Raw genomic sequence first — 21,240 nt, 5'->3', positions numbered from 1 at the left:
TAACAAAACAATGACACGACACGGTTTGGTTCCAAACGCTGCGACTCAGCAATGCAGCGAAGTGCCACATGTTCTCCAAAGTTGTTTGAATTGAACGGAGCCTCCTGCCACTAATCACGGCTGTAATCTCGTCATGGTGGCGGTGCGGCAGATGGATCACGGGGGGTTGCATCTCTTGGATAATGCTGCGTAATGGCTTTCATTTTAGATCCTACTTACAGACACTCCTCTTCTGATAATCTCATTAAAGAGCAAACAGGAATCAGCGATCGCCAAACAGTGAGAGAGCTAGCGGGCAAACAAGACACCAACACTGGAATAAAAATGTGTTGTGTGGACAAAATCACTGCATTTATTTTACCCTAAAGATAAGTTTTGGCAGTGATGGCAAATGTGTTGGTGCCAGTGACCAAAAAAGTCCAGCCAAGTTTAGAGGATACTCTGTTACTCTCTTCAGAGTCATTTCCCTCTTTTGCCGTAATAGGCCACCAAATGGAGTCAGGCGCACTCGGATAATGGAGGCTGTTGTGTATCAAAATAATATTGGGATCCTGCACCTTGTCAACATCATCCTGGTCTTCCTCTGCTCGATTTTCCCCTTAGATATGATTTTTCAAGCAACCAGGAAGCGGGCCAATAGCATGTTTGGACGAAAACTCAATCGTTGTCAACCTGTTCAAAACTGTCAAATACGAGCCTACCCTACAAACACAAACACGCTTGATTTACTGAAATATTCAGCATTACTGATTGGAGAATCACCCGTGTTACACATCTCCATGTAGTCGATCTAATTAGTTATGTGATTTTTGCATAGGTCCATGATGATTGTTGACCACTAGATTTGGTGCAACTCGCAATTTGAAGCGCTGGTGAACAGGGCTGCAACGTAATCGGAGTCAGATAGCAATCGAAAATGTACCTGAGCGAATGGGGCGATCAATCATTGCCTGGATCCTCTCAAAATCCCTTTCTGGCAGTCTGCATCGTCCTTGACAATCGGCCATGTTTCTTGGTTCAATACAAAATAGTATTGTGGCGCATACTGCATGTAGAGCTTCATAGCCCGATACAGGGTCGCAGGTTTTCCATTGCAGCATGGTGTGAGTCGTCAACTGTCTTTTTTTTTTCTCACTCAGTAAGCGGCAGGCCTTACGAACCGCCTATATGCACAAAAGAAATAGTCATCACATAATAAACACATTTATGCAAATATAAATACACAGTTCACACTTTGAGGCAGGCGTGTGACACAGCTCATCATAAGACGACTCAGGTGTACCTCATGACAGGACGTGTCCAATGAGTGTTTATTCCTTCATTGACTCGCATCTCTCGATCTGTCGCCGAGCATCTTGAGTGAAATGTGGAAGCTCACTGACAAGGTGCGAGCACACGCTCGCATGTGGTCGCGGCTTCCTCTTTACGAGCCCCTGTCAGCTATGAAGATGGCAGCGTGGTGTGAGGCCTGGCTAGACGGCGACTTGAGCTCCACCTGTCACACTGGCTGACTTGAAGCGTTTGAAAAGGTACCTCTGGGTGTCTGGCTTGCTCCCCGCACTTGCCCCGCCTGCTTACCTGCTGCCCATGTTCTCATAACACACCAGGGAAACGGAGGTTAATCTTTTATTTAACACTACCTTACACGCGGCCCACGCAATATAAGCCGCAGGCATTCACCTGTGGATGGGTCTTTCAGTTTACCCTTAATGCAAATATGCCATAAAAAGCGTGTCATTGTTTGAATTAAGTGTGTAGACCGTACTGCCTTTTGCAGTTGTAATACGTTCTAGAGAAGGGGCATGAGGTTGTAAAACCACTCATGACTAGATCAAAAAATGAGATGACGATTTTTTTTTAAGCCAGCTGTCTGTTGGCAAAAAAAATGCAAATGATTTTTACAATTGAAAAGAAAATTGCTTTTCTAGCCGAAACATAAATTGATTTTTTTTTATCGAGAAAAAGCAAGTTATGCCAAATATTGTTTTATGTCAACATGAAGGATGCCGTCCTTTAATTTAATGAAACCGCCCCCTTTTTTTTTTTTGCATACCACTGTAGTCATCTTCAACGTCTCACATTTATGCAAGAAATCTGTTGAGCTGATGCAAATTGTAATGACACTGTAGCAAGCCAAGCAGATGTTGGCTATGAAAAATAGATAGACTGTGATGTCAGCTGCGCAGTTGTTCAAGCCAGCGCTCCTCCACTGACAGGCAGCATGTGAAAACCTGCCGCCAACATCATTCTTATACACACACAAAAAAATAAAATAAAATTCAGGTGGACTGGATTTAACACGAAAACATCTCTGTAGTTTGCGCAGAGCACTTCCATTAAGCTCTGCCTCCACCAATTAAGTCTCTTATGCTACACTGCAATGAAAAAATAATTCCATGCGAGTTCATGGAACACTCCAGTTGGTACAGTACCAAAAGGCCTGATAGTAGCCTTTCAGTGGTTGACAGAGAAACCAGATTTGTTTACGATGGACATCATTGTTCTTGTTACACTGTCGTCTCTTTTAAGCAGTGATCCAACGACGTAGCTGCGACAGACGTTCTAGAAGCTTAAACGCAACAGGCTGTGTGAAACTTAAGACCTGTCATGACGTCCGTGCATTCACCATTTCCATTACACCGGCATCGCTCGGCACATTCACAGCTGTTATGACCACCAAGGGGGCATTATTTTATATTTATACAGAACAATGACTTATAAAAGGCAGATAAATGACGAAAAGGCTGTGTAAATTACAACGCGATCGTCATCCCATCCATATAAGCTATGAAAACGCGGGTCATGTTTTACCATTGTGTGGTGAGCCAAACTGAGGTGTCCCGCTAAGGGGAAGCGCTCATTTATTGTATCACTTCGGACACTCAGGATGAATTTGCTAGAATATGAAATGATACAATGTCAGAGTTGGTCCAAATTAATTACCATCTAAACTTGAACTGGTATGTTCAACAGAAATGACTTTAAGTCGAGCAGTTTTTCCTCATTACCACGTATGTGTACCAAATTGCCACGAGATGAGAGTCACTACAAACACACACTTTCCTCTATGCCAGCGTTGGGCTTTTTTAAACCCCAAAACAGCATTCAGTACACATGTTCGACGAGAAATGGAGGGAAAAAGCCCAGAAGTACAAAATATTAGAAAATTAAGTCAATTAAAAAAATAAATAGGCAAATCTGCGGGTGCCGGACTGCAGGGGTCTGCTGTTGTTTCAAGTTGTAATACAATCAGTCAACACTACAATCTTACATTGCCTGATTTTACAGCATGAGTAGGCCTAATAATTTTTGCCGATTCGGAATGATATGTAGAATGAACATAGTATCTCAATAGTAAACATAAATGAACATTTTGAGTGAGTTGATTTTTGTGAGGAAAGAAATTTAGCAAAATTAGTCTTCGCTCCTTGAATGTTATTTTTATGCAAGAGATCCTGGGGGAAAATAACATTTCAGAATGTGCCTATTTTGTTGCTGGGTTAAGCTAGTGGCTCTTTTAAACATGCATTAAAAAATAACATATTAAGAGCACGTATTTTGCAAATATTTTGTCCATATTTTAAAACAATTTTTGTCGTACACCTGGTTAGGAATCACTTGGTCCGCTAGCTGCCTCCCAAAACTATTCCGCACAAGATCTGGTGCAGGTCTTCTATCTCCTATTCATCTGATCCTGAAATGGACTGAAGGGTAAAGATAGCGTGAACGAGGCTGACAGGGAACCGGATGAAAAAGGAGTTTGACATCTCCGAAAGCCAGGTATTAAAAGACCTGCCAGGCTCAGAAGTGCAGACACAAGCAGGCAGACACACATTAAAGTTTCAGAGTCCTGCGTCCCAGGAACGTCCTGTCTCGTTCCTTTTAGCCAGCCCCCTTCCCCAATCTCAACCCCCAACCCACCCCCCTCCACCAGTCTGCTTTGGCCCCAGAATTGAACAAGCCGAAAGCTCGCTCAGCTTCACTGCCCCTCCCCTGACCCCCATTTCAGTCTGCCTCTGTCCCTTCTTGTTCCTCTCTGAGTGCCCTTTACATGGAACACAGAGGATGTGACTGTCCCCCTGTGTTGGCGTCCTATCCGAAGAATGGATGTGCCTCGGGGTTGGTTTCCTCACCCGACGTCCCTCTGGGTCCATCGTACCTGAGCAGGAAAGAGCCAGACTGTCAATCCCCCACCCTCACCCCCACCCCGCCAGTGCTGCAACGCCTGCGGTGGCTATCTGAGGGCTTGTGGGCCTCGCTCTCCTCTGTCAGCGGCTCTCAGATGCAGTCCAAGTAGGTGAAGCGGGGCCAGGTTGTGCAAGTCTGACGTAACAGGGTTATCCAAGACTCAAAGGGGCCTCCTCTGTCTACTGTCAGCTTGCCTTAGAGCTCTCTGCTCCACAGCCAGCCCAGCAGCCCACACACTGCGGGCTGCAGTCCACCGGCCCTCAGCTCAGGGAGCCACCATGCGGGGGTGGGTTACGTTTGTGCGTATTTGTCCCTCAGCTTTCTCGGTGGGCAATTGTGTGTCTGTGTATGTTGGTAGAAGCTAGGCCTTGGGAACGGCGAGTGGGAGCCTCCCGACTGCAACATTGGCTGCTACCTTGGCAACCCAGGAGGGAACGACGTGTTGAATGAGTGAGTGGGAGATGGATCCACTGTAGATATGTGTGTGCGGGGGATGTGGATCTGTTTATGAAATGAGCTATTTAAACCGCCAACTATACAGCCATTATTTAAGGTCCGGTGGTCTATCTTTGTATTGTATCTTGTGCAACCTTACTCAATTGCCTCTTCCAATTCTCTCTGGAGCTAACCCTCTTTAACCCTTCCGAGAGCCCGACCGACCGACACCATCAAATTATAAAGCAGTGTAAACGCTGTCAGCTTTCAATAAAAAGAAATGGTCCCCAAAAAATGAAATGCGTCAAAACGTATTACTTTGAACTGGACTATATTTAAGCAATGTGAACTCTCGACGACACTCAAACTAGAAATAAATAATTAAATGAATAAATAGTCCTGCTGCAACAAACTCGATAAACATGTTGGACATGCTGCCCTTAAAAGGGTATCATTTGCCTCGACATCATAAGCCATTAGAGAGCATTTGAGGTTATATTCGGGGCATATTGTTTTCATAAAATGCACTGCTTGAATATTTTTGGGGGAAAAAAAGGTGTCTCCTCTCAACAGTGCACTGCTTTTTTGTTAGAAATCCTTTGAAGTTAATAGACTTGAGCGGAATCATTTATCAACGTTTGGTGGTCGAAGGTCAGTCATGACATTGCGTAATGGCAGGATCACTTTCTTAATTTTGTCATATTCCTCTGACAATGCTCGAAATAAAAATGTTGTCACGATTGAGGGAGTGGAAACCTCGAAGCTTGGACAACCCATACGTCTGATTTTGTCAAGAATTTCAAAACTATTCTTCCCAAAGGAAATAATGGAAGTATTGTGCATGCTTGACGACATCACAAAGTTGCCTTTGTCACAGAAAGGTAGCGGTATTTTGCGGTTCAAGTTGATTTTGATGCATAACTACCTATTTCCAAAGAAGCAGTCATAACACTACAATGGAACAACGTCCAATAAAATGTTCTTCATGCTAGCAGGCACTCCAGATCAAAGAGCGCATTGTGAGCCTCGCCTGATGATAGAAGTCGATGAGGACGCTTTCATGTCAGCAGCACAGGGCTCTTATCGTCCCAAAAAAAAAAAAAAAAGAACAAAATAATGGCTGCCAACCTTGAACATTACAGCACATGATTGTGACCCTCGCTGTGTGCCATGAACTGTCGCATACCTGGAAATCTGTGCACCATCTCGAATGACTTTGTTTGTCTATAGGTTTACCTTCATCGAATTTAGTATCGTGTTGATGTTCACGTGACTTTTCACATACAGCCACATTACAAAATAGGTAATGGCATGAGCCACTCTGTCGAAATAGCAACACTTTTAGCTTTGCGTGCCAAACCGCCGATACATGTTGATGCTCCTTCCCAAAGAGCGCCAATGAGCACCTTCCTATTCTCCACGAGACTACATAGTGGGAAAGCAGCGCAGTGTCACTGTGGTAAACACCCATTACTGACTATTAGAGATATTACATTTTTGGCAGAGGCAAGCTTGCAGAAACACATTTCCGGACGATTGTATCATAGCCAAGCGGGTTGTTCGACTTCACAAGATTCCAATTTAGTTGCATTATTAGATTGACATAATTTTCATTTGCAAGGCACCTTTTATTACTGCCGCGCATTTCCATGAGACGCTGGGAGAAATGGCACAACTGGCACAGCGAGCAAGGCATCGTCAAATCAAGGGAAAATGAATATCTAACCTCATTAAAAGGCCATTACGAAGAGCAATGCATCATTTGCTTTCCTGGTTTTAATTGTCAATTAAAATATATAAGTTAGTCTTTCCATTAAGCTAATTTATCAGTGGAAAGACAATTCTTTTGTGGGCTGCAACCGCATTAGAGCTTATTCATCATGCATCTTAATAGCTGCTCCATTTGATGTCACATGCTGTACTTACTGAAATTATTTTTCTATAATTAGCATTAACCAATATGCTCATGCTGAGTATGTGAATTCTATAATTGGTTCTCCGACTAAGGGTTTTTTTTTGGGGGTTTTTTGCCTGCCTAACAATATGCCACTAGATAATGGCCTTCTCCTCTCTGTCCATTAAATCGACCCATACTCGATTACAAGCGTGTCAAAGCAACTCACCTGTTTCTAGGTGGCCTTGAATTGGGCCCTTTGTTAACTAAATGTGATTTAAATCCATCTATCAGTTTTGCAGGATGGACAGCTTCAGCCTTTAGGTGCTCAGTACAGGCTGTACTCTGAATCACGGGGTTGTCGCGGGATTGGAAGTTACCACTAAATACGCTCCCAATAACCCCCAAGAAATAGTAATTTCACAACTCGTTGACCGAATCCTCACTCATTTGCACATCTGTCACTCATGGCTCAGTTGCCATGTCACTCATTTTATGGTGACTGCATAAATTCTTACATTAGCACATGGAATTAACAAGGGGTGACAACACACACTGAAATGCATTTTGATTACTTCAAGAGGTGTTTAAGATACAGATTTTTGTTTGTTTGTTTGTTTGGGGGGGTTGTTCGTTTTGTCTCGAAATGTTAGATTTGCTGTGTGCTATCAGTGAACTCAACTCCCCTCACAAAAACCAATGCGCAATTCATCAAACAAGAGGCTTCAAGCGGTCTCTTGCCACTCCTGTTAGAAGTAGGCAGTTAAACTAAGCATAAAACAAAAACAGTTGCACATTTTGTATTTAAAGCATTCACATACCTTGGCTTGAAATTGTGCAAGCTTAATGCCAACACATAATAGGAGACATCAGAGATGGGCGAATAAATGGCAGCTATGTGGTGGTGTTTTAAGCAATATGTAGACAGACAATATAACAATCCTCACAAGCATATATGCTGCTGCTGACTGAGTCACTTACAGTCGTTATGAAAGTCTTCTTCATTTGTGACAATTGTACAGTACTATATTGCCGCCAGTTGGCAAAGAAACACAAAAACTAATCGTTATAGACAACTTCTTCAATTCTTTACATTCTATTTGATTGTGTTATCACTGTGTTCTTAAAGAGAGCAGTGTTGCAGAGAGGTTCTTTTCCTATTTAAAAAAAGCACTGGAAAAGAAATTAGGGCATGAAGGCTGAGTTAAGAGCATCGCCAAGAACAAATTAAACTTGTATCTCAAGGCACAAGTTCAAATTTTTTTTCTTCTAATACATCATTGATATGTAAATATAAATAAATAAATATACCTGTTGTCATCATTGAAGTCTTTGAAACATGAGCAGTATTTCCAGAAGTTGTGCAGGGTACCAGAATAACACATATGGTACATCCAGTTCACTATTCTGCTGTGCACCTACTACCACCACCCACCCTACACACACATATCAGGGTTTCCTATTCCAAATGGGAACAATCGGATAAACTGAATTTGACCACTCGATATTTCGAGATGACGTGACTTTGAATGATCCCAATAAAACCTGAGTCAACATCTGATGAACTCCTACGTGTTTTGACTTGAGAGTGGAGTGAAGTCAAAGAAGCATGAAGGGCTGATCCGGCAGCATTGTTATTGTCCTATGAACGGGCATTATTGTTATTTCGGGGGGGGGGGGGGGGGCATGTACTAGTATGCATGTGTACGAAGAAAAACAACTGGACGTGTTCCTTCTTCTTTCTTTGTTGTTACCCACTTAATAGTTTAGTCAGAACCTCCCCTCCAGGCACACCATGACTCATTGACTGCTATACATTCTGCCCCTCGCCGTCCTGCTGCGAGGACACACTTTATTACTCGTGTTTGTTTGTGTGTTCTTCTGCGATTGGCTGATTGAGTTTTGTGACCATGTGTGTGTATTTGCCAGCGGTATTGCCTTGGTGTTGCCTCTCCCACCCATCAGTGCTCAGTGCAGGCAGTCTGCTTGTTGTTCCCTGCTGTTAGGTGCTCCATAGCAGCGGGGAAGCGATGGGTGCAATCCCCTCCTGGGTCTTCACTGGTGCTGCAGGCAGATGTACATCTCTCTCTCTCTGTCTCTCTTAACTACTTGCTTACCTGGGAAGTGAAGGCAGCCAGAACGTCTCTCTCCTACCCTCTTTGCAGCCTTGCCAAAGAGGAAGTGGGCGTGGGTATTTAGCGATAGCAATGCCAAGCTTTGCTGCCCCGCAAACACAAATGTACCCACAAACTTATTGCATCCTACTTATTACCTTTACCAAAGCCAAAAAACACATTTGGATCAGCAAAAAAAGTACACATACATCCTCCATAGACTGGAATGATGCAATATGTGAGGATAAGCGGTTCAGATAATGGATGGATCACACAATTATTGTGTCTTCCATTAGGCACAAGACAGAATAGAATACTTGGAATTGAATTTCTCAGATCAGAAGAAAATGCCCTACCATCCAATATTAAACAAAGTGGGGAACATCTTGAGCCTCAATCTGTCGAAAAATGTTGACCCTTGCACACTCCTCTCATTATTCCAAATGGTATGTTTGGCACAAGTAAAATGTTGCTCATTCCTTAAAAACATCATAATTATATTGAACCATGGTTGTGGCAGAATGGTGCTTTGGAGCTGTGTTTTGCCGACTAGGAACTGGGTGGGACCTTTGTAAAGGTGGAGGGAATTATCAACAGTTCCACATTAAGGCTACTTATAAAAAATTTAAAATCATGAAAAGCCGAACACCTGACTGTGAAGTTCATCAGAAGCACTTTAAATGTTATCAGGTGCACGCTGATTCCCATTTAACATGAATTTGAGCATGATTGGCTAATTCTGAAAACAGCCGCATTCCAAGTATAAGAGGGTGTGCATACTTGTGAAACCACGTGATCACAGCCTCTCAAATATTCGACACAAATTCCAACAGAGTTGTACAAGTTATTGCTGAAAATGGTGGAAAAAGGTTTGAAATTATTTATCTTGGTCCTTTATTTTTTTATTTTTTGGTATCACGAAAAGCTAGTGTTTGAATCGCGATGTGTAAACATTTTATAGCCACTGCATATGGACACTTAGTGTACAGAGGTAGCTAGCGTTCATCCTAGTTGGCCCAGTTTGGCCGCTTGAATGGCTTTGTGAGTGCTAAGTGTCTCGGTACCATTAAGCACCTGTCAGCCCCTCTAGACTGCCCTACACGAGTGCTCTTCACCAGAACACTTAATTTCCAGCTAACCTTCTGGTAACAGCGCTTGTCAAACCTCACATTTCTTGTTGAAGATGATGGGAAGAGGGTGAGAAAGTGGGAGGCAAGGGCGAAAGCTCGACTGAAGTGTAGCAAGCAATTGATGCACCGCTAGTCATCCATATGTGCTCATGGAACCAGCACTTTGAGCTATTTCTCTAGTGGTGTGCGGGTTAAAGAGGTGGCACTGAAGAAACTTAAGAAGCAAGAAGCCGACTTTTCAGAACCCATATGAACGATCATATTCCTGATTGTGGGAAACGTTGCGATCTGGGGGACCAATTGGGGAAAGGGGTGGTCCGTCAGAGCCGATTGTCCATCACATCATCGTTTTTTGGGCTATTTTTGGTGGCCTAAAAACACTCATTACAATACAAACTGTTGTTTACTAGCATGGTGAAGAAATGCAGAACCAACAGACTTTGGTACTGTACGAGGGGGATTTTTGAATGTACTTGACCCTATTTTCTATCCATTGAATCCGGGGTCTGTTCATTCTGGGTTTGTTGAATCAAGGTTGCATTGTACTTTTATTGGACATACCAGATAGTCAGTGAATGGCATGATGGTGGAAAAACATTGTGTGTTTGCGGTAGATCAGTGCCTCCGATATTTGTCCGCTTCCCTAAAGTCAATGATTTGACTCTCTATTCACTGTCAAGTAATCTATTTCACGGCCAATCTAAACCAAACAAGCATATTTTATTTCGACTCCCTCACTGAGCGTCATCTCGGCACCAAACCACTCCACCTGAACATATGTGATTGAAAAGCACCACTTATGAAACCACTGAAGGCATGCAAACACATTTTTTTTGTTCGTTATATTTAAAGTGCCAAAGTTAACACCTGATGTCAGCTGCGAGGAGGAGGAACACAAGGAGATAGAAGAGCGGACGGCTACTTATAAATAGCAGTCGTCTCTCCAGGATGTCTGCCTTTTAATTAACAATAGAGAGCCTCGGATAATCCACAGTTAATCCAGAAGAAAAGAGGGAGGAGAGCCGAGAAGAGGAAAAACCATCAGCTTTTTGATGTTAGCGCTACAAATCCCTCCTGGCCCCTTCAGTGCACACTGCTCCATACCCATAGCCCAAACGTATTTATTCTGTGAAACTATATTTTGCGATTCACTTTGTCTCCGACTAACCGCTGTCTGTTCCCATTAACATGAATATCTGCATGCTGCCCCTTCCCGCACCCGACGGGAATACGTTGCGCTCGTGCTGGTGGATCGGCACTTGCTTGTGGAAAACAAGCCAAATGAAGATCCCCGTTGGCTGCGGGCGTCTGCTTAAAGTCCGACGCCGGTTGAAAGGCTTGATCTGTGGGGGGGATGTCAGGCCTGCTTCACACTCAAATGCAATCTGCTGCTGAGGACACTTTACAGCTGCTCTAAAGAGAGCCAAATATGCCCGCAAATACACTTAGTGTCACGCTTTAATTGCTGGGGTGCTTGCTTGAGTCTCACTGTCATCGTACTTGCTTCCTTGTGATTCACTAGTCATCCATCCCCATGTACTGTATCTCTACCACGTCTTACCGAATATCTTTGACATCGATAAAAACAAAGTGAGAATGACATTTACCGCAGTCAGCCAAAGTAAATAAAGCTTTGCAAAGATGTACAGAGAAAGCAATGCCATTACGTTACAACTTCACTGTTTAGCAGTAAACCCTACAGAGGCATCTCCACACACTTCTTTTTAATACGAGCGTCAACATAATGAAATCCAACTGAGCATCCAGGACAGAGAGCTGTGGACCGTATAGACAACAATTGCTGTTCTATGGTTGCCATCAATAATTCCTCTTTACCCTCACTGGTAATCTTCTCTGCGACCAGAAAATACACAAAAAAATGTCGAGGAAAAAGCAAAACACAGATGTAGGAAGGTTCAGGCTCTGGGTGGCTATACTGCACTGGCTGTATTTTCACGTGCAAAAATTCAAATTTGAAGTTCCACTGTATGTTGTGAAGGATTTTTGCTGGAAAGTTACAGTACAGAGTATTTTACGATAACATGACGGGATCAATGAATAGGAATAAAGAATGGAGATCTGAAGCAAGGATCAGACACCTGGGGCAGAAATCGTATTGACTCGATGTTGTGTGATATTTTCGCTTTATATAAAGTATGATCAAGATTTTTTTTTTCTCACTGAGATAATTCCCCTACTTTTACTGAAGTCTAGTTGCCATGAGTAATCCATATCAGTTTGGTCTTTGGTCATGATGACTATAAATGGATACGTCAATGGAGGTCTAACAGCTTGTTTTTCCTCCTTCGCTCAGGTCAGAGTCTGGGCTACGGCTTTGTCAACTACATCGATCCAAAGGACGCAGAGAAAGCCATCAACACGTTAAATGGACTCCGACTTCAGACCAAAACGATCAAGGTAACAGCCAAAGCCAATGTTCCTCTTGCTATCTCACTCTATTTCACATTGTAATCGCTTACTGTATCGTATCAATATAGTACCAGATGTCGATATTGCTCTCTGATGCGGTTTTGCACGTCATGGCCATGAAGCTGGTAGCAGGGAGAGAGAGGAGAAGCGGAATTAAAACAGGCAAAACTCCACTAGTGTCGGCAAGGAGGCAGGGTGACAGACTAATTGTATGAAAAGCATTGGGAAACCATAAACTGTAAATCTTATTTCAATACTGAGGCCATGGTGAGCATCTGTTTTCTTCAGTCCAAAATAAGTAAATATATATATCCTTAATGTGCAAAACGTCTCCTTTCTACAAGTGTCCCTTCTTCAGTCTCACAGATATTGCAATGCAGAAAAAGAAATCGCGATACTATATTGTCATTGGCAAAATATCCCAACGTTATCATATTGCGACCTTCAAGTCCCACTGCGTTTCTTTATTGTGTATTTTTAAGATAAACAATGTGTGTTAAATAATTGATATTTATGAATGCTAAAAAAAAAAAAAAAAGTGCACTGCTCTTCCCGAAGCCAATTTGGGTTGCTGTTGGTAACTGAATGTGAGGCAGAGATGTGATTAACATGCATGAGCCTCCGAAATAATTGACAAAAACAACAAAGTAAAAAAAAAAAATAAAAGATGACATGGGTTGTACTTTTCCAGATGTCAATATTTCATCTCGAAATTACCGTGACATTTCTGGGAACTAATAAAATGTCATCATTGCGTTTTCCAAATATGTGAAGCCTCTCTCTTGTCGTGATTTCGTGCGAGCTTGATGACAGGTGTCAACGCACGAACCCAGACACATTTCAACACTGGCGCCCCTGCGAATGGTTCTTGTAGTTTTGCTTTTGGGGGGGGGCTTGTATTAGAATTTCCTCTGATGCATTTCCCTCTGCGGCTCGGTGCCCGAGCTGGTTGCTTTTCAAGACGACCAGTAAATCTGTGGCTCTGGGGTAATCCCTGCATCCACATCCCTGTCAAACGGTTCTAATCTGATCCAATCTAATCAAATTCATCACATCTAATCTGATGTAATCTAATGTAATAGGATAGGATTAGCCCACAGTTGTGAAAACCCTCCGAGAATCCCCGCTCTCTTCCTGCAGATGCGCTCTGTCTCGCCCGGGTTCAGCACCGCAGTCCGCCTCTGGCTGAACCTCTGCCAAAGAGACACAATTATATGTGTTGTGTGTGTGTGTGTGTGTGTGTGTGTGTGTGTGTGTGTGTGTGTGTGTGTGTGTGTGTGTGTGTGTGTGTGTGTGTGTGTGTGTGTGTGTGTGTGTGTGTTGAGCCATCGAATGTGCATGTGCACGTCTGTTTGTCGGGGATCCGTGACGACGTGTTTGTTTGTCACCCATATGTGCGACACACAGCGGTCAGTGTGTGCATATATTTGCATATAAGATCCACGAGAACCGCTCTACCTTCATTAGAGCTTTTAGCGCCACTTGACAAAATAGCAGCGATTCTTTCGCTCTTCACTGTTGAAAGAAAGACTCGCGTGCCCTTTCCACTCATAGCTTTTATTTTCTGATGGCCACCTCTCGTCGTCTTTTCCTTTTCTCCCTAATGTATTCAACTGTCCAGATGGAAAGTATCTTTTTGTGGTTGTCTTTTAGAACAAACGCCGCGTTAAGTCTTCAACGCCGGTTCGTCGACTGGCATATTAGAGATATTATGGCACATATTCTGCCGTTAGAAAAGTAGTTGCGGTGTGCTTTGACTGACACTGAGGAGGAAACAAATTGAAATTGAAATTGCAGTTGTAGAGTACAAGTGGTAGAGAACTGGACCTGGTCGTTATCAGAGCTGATCCTAGTACCGTATTGGCCCGAATATAAGACGGCCCTGATTATAAGACGACCCCCTCTTTTTCAAGACTCAAGTTTGAAAAAAGACTTTTTGAACACCAAATTAATTTTTATACAGAAAATAATTACAATACATCTGAAACAAATGATTATAACAATATATTTGAGAGAAAAAGCATGTTTTTTTGCCTCATTCAAATCTTAATATCTGAACATTTAAATATGTAAACTAAAGTGCAATCACATTCGTAAATGAATGGCTTCTGGTTTTTGAAATGTAAATTACATCATAACTTCTCCTCAGCTGCCGGTTAACCTGGTCGATTTTCAACCCACTTTTCTCCAGATTATCGCTACATTTCTCCATTTTCTGTTATCTCCTATTATTTTCATCTCTTTTCTTTCTTACCGCTATTTTTTATTTTTCTTCTTCGTGCTACCGCTAGTTTTATTTTTATTCTTCGTGACAGGGGTTCGCTTTGGCCTGGGAAGTCAAGTTCAGCATTCGCTTCAATGATATCTGGCGCCATCTAGCGTCGTGAATGGGTATAACGTCTTGACCCAGAATATAAGACGACCCCCACTTTTTCAGTCTTATTTCAATGCAAAAAAACACTGTCTTATATTCGGGCCAATACGGTATTTTGAACTCCCTGTAATTAAATTCACAAAAATACAAGCGCAGCTGTCGTTACAACCACATTGCTGGAAATGAATACTTTTCTGTGAGTGTCAATCAAAACTCAACTTGAATGAAGTCATAAAGGCAGAGTATATGATTCAGCTCTGTTGGATCGATTGGATAACTTGACATTGTGCAAGAGTCATAATGTTGGTGCTGGTCGCTGTGTAAAACGACATCATAGCAATTCCCGTTTTCTACTGTACGTGCCAAAAAATATCCAAACATCACATTAGATCAAGTTATCCCAAATAGGAAATGTAGTTTTTAACCAGCATCAGCTCCAGAGAAATCATATGAATGATTTTTGTTTCCTCTTGTCATTTTGTGTTTCATGAAAATGGCGATTCCTGGGCAAAAAACGGAGTAAAACAGCTTTTTGTAAAAGCATGCATTTCAAGCACGTGAGGCACCACCGCCACCTTCTGGTCGCTTTTTTACATGATTTACAACGCAAACGTCTTATTCTCATTCACAGACTGCATCAGACCCTCCTCCTCTCTATGATGCAAAAAAAAAAAGACTTAGACGTACAAGTACGTCCTTGGTAGGCGGGGCCTAATTTTAAAAAAGACGTACAAGTACATCTTGTGGAATGAAAGAGTTAAGTGCAGATGACTCCACGATTGCTTCGGCCAATCTCTTTTCAAGTAATAAGCAAAAACCTTAGAACTTATTCCGATCTTATCGTAGTAGTCACCAATGTAGCCTCTTTGAAGTTGCCCCAACTCTGTTCACAGCCATGTTGTTGGTTGAAGCAGTGCACATCGATGGGGACACGCTTTGAAATCCGCAAAACAAAAATGCCACTTGGTTGTCAGTAGATTAAATCAATGAATCACAAAGCCCTACATTCACTTCTTCCCTTTCTTGTGACCCAAGCAATGCGGCCAATTCAATGTCTGGTCGGAATTTCGACAATGAAGGTTGCCACGCCCGATTTTTGACAGGACACTTGAGACGAAAGTTCACATGTCCACAAGTGATGTGTAGCGACATTTTAATTTTTTTTTTCGTGGCTTCCTCTTTCTTGACACCTCCGATGTTGTCAGTCTGCGATACTGCTCCCCGACTGAGGTGTGAGGGGAAGTAGCATGCCAAAGGTGACGGAAGCTCCCCGTGACACACGTGCACATCGTCTCAGACACATTGAAACGCCCTGCGCCTGTGCACGCGTAAATCTTAACGCTTTGAGTTTTTTTTCCCAACTTTTCACGCACACATCTGCGCCACGGTTTTACACAAAGGCGCACACAGCTTGAGGAGGTGTTGATGGATTAGACATCTGCACTTGGCTGACAAGGAGAGAAAATGAGGGAGCATGAAAAAGAGGGGGAAAGCGCTGCAGAATGTGAGGAAGAGGGAGAAGTTTAATGAGGCAGCAAGAGAGACAGGGAATAGAGAGGGGTGGGGAAAAAGGTCCAGAGAGAGAGAATACTTTTGCCGTTTAGATAAAGAACTAAACGGCGAGGCCACTGGCGAAGACGTGCAAAAGCAGACACGGCAAAAGTGAAGGATTGGGGAAAGCCAGCTGTTCATCACGAGTTGACTTGCTCAAGGATATGACTACATATCCCCCATATTTGCCTATCTTAAACCTGACTCGATGGCTTACGTCCCCCACCTGTCAGCGCTAATGAAAGCACTGCGAGGCAAAGCCGCTCCAGTCGGCTGCAGCAGCGGCAGTAGTAGCAGTATTTGGTAATGGGATTTACTTGAAACTTTGGCGAAGCGAAAATCAGGTCGACATGAAGATATTTAGGACCTGGTTGTGACAGCTGCAAAGTTTACGGGCAGAAAGCTCAGACGGCTGCCATTTGGAAACGTCTGAGGTGACTTCAGAATGGAAATGGCTGCCAAGCGCCAATGAAAGCTCTGCGTGTCCGGACATATGCTTCCGGCTACGCGCCATGATCAATGTGTGACAATGATGAACTGACAGAACTGCTGTGGGTAATTGGTGGAAAGGAGGAAAACGTTTTATTCCTGCAATGGGTTGATTTTGTCTTTTGTCACCTTAGGGTACAAGGATGTCAAACTAATTTTTGTGGCGGGCCACATTTTAGTTACCGTATCCCTTGGAGGGCCGTTATGACTGAAACCAACTAAAAAAAAGTCACAACGAACAGTTTATTCAAGTATTGTTTACATTTCTGTAATGAGGGCTTTGGTTACAATAAAATGCTTACAATGTGTCTCTTTTTTATTACCTATGAGAATTTTAAGATAAGATAACCTTTATTTGTCCCACACTGGGGAAATTTGCAAAAAATAATCAACTCGCGTGGGATGTTAGGTTTGTAGGCCAGTAGCCCGCTGTTAGCTCGCCATGCTAACAGCTGGTGCCTACTGTAAACAATGGGGTCGTGTGTGCGATCGGGTTCCCCATTCACCTGATACGTAAAAAGATAAAAGAAAATAAAGGGGATGAGCAGAAATGAAGATGCCACCCCCATAGGTTTGGGGTACAAAACCACACAAAACAAAATGGGAAGAAGAAAAAATAAAATAAAAGGATGAAAAGAAACTGAAACAGGGATATGCGCTGCTGGAGAGGCAGCTGCTCAGGGCGCGCCATCTTAAAAAATTTTTTAATTAATATTGGTCGAGATTTTAGCAAGTTGACATGTTTGATTTGCTTTTGCGGGCCACATAAAATGATGTGGCGGGCCAGATCTGTGCCTTAGGGGTACAATATTTTACTCCAGTTGTAGAATCTATGCAGTGGCACATGTCAACTGTGTTGCATATGTAGGTGTGCCTATTTGTTTGTGGTTCCATTCAAACCCTGTTTGGATGTCCAAAAGCTTGAATAGAAACCGTGCAAATGTCAGAAAAATTCAAAAGGTATAAGCTGTTGCACTTGTGTATTGGATGTTATTTTTAACGGATAGGATTTTCTTGACAGTAACGCGCGGATTCACAACAATAATGAGGTGTCGAACCACTCCAAAAAATATTCGTGCGACGGATCAAAATCTGTTGGCACAAAATGGAAAGCAAGTCGGATTCCAAATACTTTCCTCTTCTTCAAGAGCCGCAGAGGTCGAGGCGAAGCAATTGGGATGCTTAACAAACCGACGTCAGCTAAACTACAATTTAGTGGCATAATGTTCATGGATGGATATTCCTCATCATACATACAGAATTTAGAAATTGAGGCAAACTTGCGGTATGTACTGAGACCTTAAGGCACTGTATTGCTGTAAAACAACGGCCTCAAATTTTTACCTAATGTGTGCTCAACTCTCATGAGAGCACGTTCGGTTGTTGGCGAAGAATAAATCGGGAGTTTTTAAAAATGTTGGCTTTGGGGCCCGTTTTTACTCTCCGAATTGCCATTGTTCTATGATCAAGCATCCAAAAGTTTTTGGTTTTATTTTTATTTTTATTTTTTATTTTTTTTTGTTAAAAACTGTCTCGTGTAATCAGACCTTAAGTGTCAGATGGGAGAGGCAGTGGAGAGGCGGTTATATGCGAATCAAATTTCTATCCGTACTGGTGCAGTTTTTGATGGGCAGGAAACAGGATTGTTAGCGGGGTCCTCTGTTTTCCAGACCCAGCGACATTGCTTCATACAGCTTAACTGTGAAAGCGTGTCTTCAGAAAAATTCTGAAGGAACTCCTTTTAAAAAGCTTAAAGGATTCTGGTATCTTAGCAACGGGTTAATGATTAAAGTCTCTGTTAAATTGCAGATTGAGAAAGACATCGAAGATCATGGTTCTTTCATATTTTCACTCTGAATAATGCCCCCAATGGATTGAGTCAATTACATTTTGGGTTCAAGTCTTAAGAGTATTAATCCTTTTCCCCAGACAATTCCAGCTCTCCTTTTAAAAGACATGACGTCCAACTACCTGGGGGGGACAAAGATCCCTTCGATTCACCCAGAAAACGACTTCAAGTGTTATCTCATCATTGTTCCGAAGAACTGAATCAGTCGAGATAATCCCAAAGTAACGTGTGTCTCATTTCTCTCCCCCAGCGTTGTCTGAGACACTTGTCCGCTTGCTCAGACGCAACATCCTTGTAGTTATTATGCTTTTATCTCCCTCCCCCCCACCCCCAAAAAAATGGAAGTGCTCTTATTCATTGGTTTACCAGCGAGCTTTTTTTTTTTTTTTTCGTTTCGCAGGTCTCGTATGCGCGACCCAGCTCGGCTTCGATCCGTGACGCCAACCTGTATGTGAGCGGCCTGCCCAAGACCATGACCCAGAAAGAGCTGGAGCAGCTCTTCTCGCAGTACGGACGTATCATCACCTCCCGCATCCTTGTCGACCAGGTCACAGGTATCCATGGGGCAGCAGCTACTTTTCAAGCCTCACACAAGCAAACATAAATAATGCAATAATGCAACACGATTCTCTGTCCTTTATCCAAAAACGGAGCATATACGTCCCAATCGGGATTTTACGTTATCACGTCAAACCCACATCGGCAATTAGTTTCCGACGTCAGATATATGTCAGTCGCTCGGAGGCATGTTAGCCCATGAGCTAGCTAATTAGCCGCTAACCCAGCAGTGAGTTGTAGGTGTTTAATTGACAGGTGAAGGTCAAGCCGTTCACGTTTTCGGTGCACTCAGCGGACACGCCAACAGCATCCAAAAAATTGCTCGACTTTTAATGATTTTGGAGCTTGATTTCACATATTTGGCAATTTTATTGATTTGTTCAAATTTGGCAAGCAGAGAACATTCTTCTCTGCAGTGTGTCAAATTTCATGAATTTACAGTGCCTTTATGTTCAATTACACAGACCCAGCTTTCACCCTGGCTAATTACATTTGTGAATAAATTGAGACAACATCATCATTATTTTATTTTATAAAGGTCTTGTTTGGTGGCTAGCGGTGAGATTTTTCTAAACTCTGCCCGTATGCCAAATCTTTACTTTATTAATCACATTTTGATTCATTACAATAACTACGTCAAGGCTATTTTAGCACGTTGGAATCAAATTTCATGACTGACCAAGATGTTTTTTTAAATCTTCATCGAACATGCATGCTCAATTACACAATTACACTCCATCCTAAACATTGAATCACATCGGGCCATTGTGTTTCAGACGCAGCCCTCCAGCATCTCTTAGATCCATTTCACGGCGCGTGTGCGTTTATATATTTGTGTGTGTGCATTTAGGTGTGAGGGGAGGCGGCGTGCATGTGTGTGTGTGTGTGTGTGTGTGTGTGTGTGTGTGTGTGTGTGTGCCTACAGGCTGCAACCTGCTTCACATCTTATGTGCAATGTGTACTGATGAAGCAGAATAAATCACCGCTGGCAGTGAAGTGCTGGACCGCCTGTAGACGGCGGGGTGAGGCGATAGGATTATAGGAGAGGGGAAAGGAAAACAAAGGCGATGTGTGGTGGGGGTGCCGACAAGGAGAAAATAGAAGCGCATCGGGTACATATGTGTGAAGGAGAGGAAATGAGATGAGGGAAGGAGCAAAGGGCAGCTGCAAAAAGACAATTTCTATACTCATCAGCACACACTTGAGAAAGGCGAGTGCATCACCGACTTAACAAACGGTCATGTCGTATAACCGCGCAACCGAGAGCATCCCCTGGGATTCCTTGCAGAGCGGCACACGCCACAACGCATAGCGAGGCCACAGAAAACACATCTGTTCACACCCACATGCATGTTCATCAACCATTTTTAGCAGCTCAGCTCAGGCCACATAGTATGAATAAAACAAACCTGAGGCTGGTCACGCCAAGGCAACGTTCTTTATGCATTCACCGCAGCCTGGGTTACTTCGGACTCAATAATTCAAGGTTATTGAAGCTTACGAAACTAACGAAAAAAACATTTTCCTTCCCCAAATCAAATAAAAAGAAGAGTGCTTTCAAAAAAGCAAACTGAAATCCCATTTTACATTCATGAAACTAACTATAATTGTGGTGAAAATGTGCTTCGTTTTCATGCTTTCAGAGTTCATTTTGAAATGTAATTGTTTTGCTATTACTGTACGGCTATACAGAAAAAAAGAAGGTCCAACTGTAGTTTAGCTTTTTACAAAGTACTTTTTAAAAAATCTCGCACACCACAGAAACACGATTTTAATTAGAATTTGAATTAAGAATATTTTTTGTGTTGCTTATTTGTTCTACATGTCTTTTATTTAACCCTATAAATGTGAACCAAGCTTTACAACCACCTGCTGACTTTGGATAAAGATGACAGTACTACTAATTCACTCTTCTGTCTAGGGCTGAAGAAAAGGTAAAAAAAAATTGTCCTAAGTCCAAAACTAGGTCAACGTCATCAGTCAAGTGAATTGTAGATTGGTGTAGTGTGAGCACTAGCCATTAATGCTGCCGTGACTACCACTGAGACACACACACACCAGGGATGTACCTGAAGGTGTCCCCAGAAGGTTAAGGATCAGCAGGAGAAATGTTAATGATTAATTAGACGGAAGGAGATGGTGGTGATTAAAAACATGGAGGATTTAAGAGGGTCCCCAAGAGTAATGCTGCAGTACCATTTCCTCACACAGGCACAGACATGACACAG

General features: G+C 42.7%; 1 protein-coding gene across 6 annotated transcripts in view; it reads left to right on the top strand.

The window, feature by feature from the left end:
- Positions 1-21,240, top strand: part of elavl4 (ELAV like neuron-specific RNA binding protein 4) — an 88,638-nt gene that overhangs the window by 44,774 nt on the left and 22,624 nt on the right. For all 6 annotated transcript variants that reach the window (XM_086115264.1, XM_086115262.1, XM_086115261.1 and 3 more), the window contains 2 exons: positions 12,076-12,179; positions 18,855-19,008. In XM_086115264.1, the coding sequence (XP_085971390.1) occupies positions 12,076-12,179; positions 18,855-19,008 (258 nt within the window). The remainder of the gene's footprint in view (positions 1-12,075; positions 12,180-18,854; positions 19,009-21,240) is intronic.

This window comes from Hippocampus guttulatus, chromosome 7 (assembly GCF_054856545.1).
Source record: "Hippocampus guttulatus isolate MCC_2025c chromosome 7, RoL_Hgut_1.0, whole genome shotgun sequence".
Taxonomy (NCBI): domain Eukaryota; kingdom Metazoa; phylum Chordata; class Actinopteri; order Syngnathiformes; family Syngnathidae; genus Hippocampus; species Hippocampus guttulatus.
This window is presented reverse-complemented; position numbering and strand designations above follow the sequence as displayed.